At 39.9% G+C, this 2321-nt stretch overlaps 1 protein-coding gene across 1 annotated transcript in view; it reads left to right on the top strand.

Annotated features, from left to right (window-relative positions):
- Window positions 1–267: 267 nt before the first annotated feature.
- Window positions 268–2321, top strand: part of LOC101847282 (UDP-N-acetylglucosamine/UDP-glucose/GDP-mannose transporter) — a gene marked incomplete at its 5' end in the record, with an annotated part of 18710 nt that continues 16656 nt past the window's right edge. Inside the window, 2 exon segments of the mRNA XM_005105923.3 lie at window positions 268–403; window positions 1920–1953. Of these exon segments, the coding sequence (XP_005105980.1) occupies window positions 294–403; window positions 1920–1953 (144 nt within the window).

A 2321-nucleotide genomic window follows, 5' to 3' on the forward strand; every position in this document is an offset into this window, starting at 1 on the left:
GGCACTTATATGACCATGTTGTGTTGCAAGTGCCGTAAAACACTTACTAAAATTAAACTGAAAAGAGTTACATTCACAACAAATGTGTCCATTAAAATTAAACTGAAAAGAGTTACATTCACAACAAATGTGTCCATTAAAATTAAACTGAAAAGAGTTACATTCACAACAAATGTGTCCATTAAAATTAAACTGAAAAGAGTTACATTCACAACAAATGTGTCCATTCCCAGGAGGAGGAGGGGACAGGCGAAGGAGAAGGAGAAGAAGAAGGAGAAGAAGAAAAAGACAAGATGAGCTCTGACACGAAGCAAGTGGCCAAGCGTGTGCTGAGCGCGGTCTTCTATGGCTGCTCCTCCATGCTCATCGTAGTGGTCAACAAAGTGGTGCTCACGTCCTATGGGTACGGTGTGTTGTTGTTGTTGTTGTTGTTGTTTTGTTGTTGTTGTTGTTGTGTGTGTTGTTGTGGTTGTTGTTGTTGTAGCATGTGTGTGTGTGTGTGTTGTTGTAGTTGTTTGTGTGTGTCTGTGTGTTGTTTGTTGTTGTTTGTGTGTGTCTGTGTGTTGTTGTTGTTGGTGGGGTTTTTGTGCATGTGTGTTGTTGTTGTCGTTGTTGTTGTTGGTGGTGTGTTGTTGTTGTTGTTGCTGCTGCTGCTGCTGTTGTTGTTGTTTTGTTATTGTTGTTGTTGTTTTTGTGTGTGTGTTGTTGTTGTTGCTGTTGTTTTTGTTGTTGTTGTTGTTGCTGTTTTTGTTGCTGTTGTTCACATAGGTAAGGCATGTGGTTGTTGTTATCCATATTTAAATATATAGGTAAGATATATGGGTGGTTGGTGGATGTTCTGATGTACTTTGCTCCTTCTTTCCTATCATATTCAAACATCAGCATCTTTATCTGTCCTCCTTCTTTTCTTTGTATGTTGATTTTTGGTAGGAACACCTCTCCGGCATTTAAATGACCTATTTGTGTTGCAAGTGCTGTTAAAATCTTACTTAAACTACAACTGATACTAAACTAAGCGTGGTTGTTGTTGTAGTTGTTTATGTCATCAGGTTCTAGATGAGGCTATCTCTGACCATTCTCTTCTGATAGCTGACTTTAACATCTCCAAACCAAAACACGAAAGAAGAAGTATACTTTCAAGGAACACGAGAACAATAGACACACAGGCACTTCGGGACGACGTGAGCAAAACACTGACAAGTGTTATCATCCCTAAATGCAGACACATTTCATGACACTCTGAAAGCGGCAATCGACCAACATGCGCCAATGGTAAAAAGAAACTTTTCATCGAGCGAGACCCTTTTCTCCGGGGTTTTCACTTGAAATCAAAGAAGCCAAGCAACATCGACGTCAGGCAGAACGCTCCCTCTTTTTTGTTTTTGTTACTCTGTTGTAACACCTCTAATCTTCAGCACTTATTTGACCTTATTGTGTTGCAAGTGTCGTAAAACACTTACTAAGACTAAAAAAAACGTCACAAAATACACAATATCATCCCACCAGTACAAACTACACTTCAATTGCTGTTCACCTCTGTGCAGGCATCCAGGTTTTTTTGTTTGTTTGGGTTTTTTGTTGTTGTTTTTTTGTTTTTTGGGGGGTCAGTTTTTCATGTTGGTGGTTGGTGGGTGCTCTAGTGTGGTTTGCTCCTTCTTTCTTATCAAACATCTATTGTCCTTATCTCCCCTTCTTCTTTTTATGTTTGTTACTCTCTTGTAATATCTCTAATCTTCTGGCGCTCATATGACCTTATGCAGTTGCGAACGCTGTAAAACCTCTGATAAAACTAAAACTAAACAGTTTTTCTTGCTAGATAGATAGTGTTTAGCTCATTGTCACACCCCAGTGACCTTCGACCTAAACGTGACATCTTTCATCATCTGGTACTGGACTGTGGTTTGTTTCTCTTCTTCCAGATTTCCTTCATTCCAAGTACTGGGGCTTGGTCAGGTAAGTTTAGAACATTTGTGTGTGTGTGTGTGTGTGTGTGTGTGTGTGTGTGTGTGTGTGTGTGTGTATGTGTGGTTGTTTGTGTGTGTATGTGGGTGTGTGTATGTGTTTGTATTGTTTGTAAGTGTCTGTTTCTGTGTGGGTATATATGTGGGTATGTGGGTTTGCCTGTGTGTTGGTGTGTTGGTGTGTATGTGTGTGTGTGTATGTGTGTGTTTGTATGTGTGTGTATGTGTGTGTATGTGTGTATGTGTATGTGTGTGTATGTCTGTGTGTATGTGTGTGTATGTGTGTGTGTTGGTGTGTATGTGTATGTGTGTGTGTGTGTGTGTGTGTTGGTGTGTATGTGTATGTGTGTGTGTATGTGT

This window comes from Aplysia californica, unplaced genomic scaffold (genome assembly GCF_000002075.1).
Source record: "Aplysia californica isolate F4 #8 unplaced genomic scaffold, AplCal3.0 scaffold00501, whole genome shotgun sequence".
Taxonomy (NCBI): domain Eukaryota; kingdom Metazoa; phylum Mollusca; class Gastropoda; order Aplysiida; family Aplysiidae; genus Aplysia; species Aplysia californica.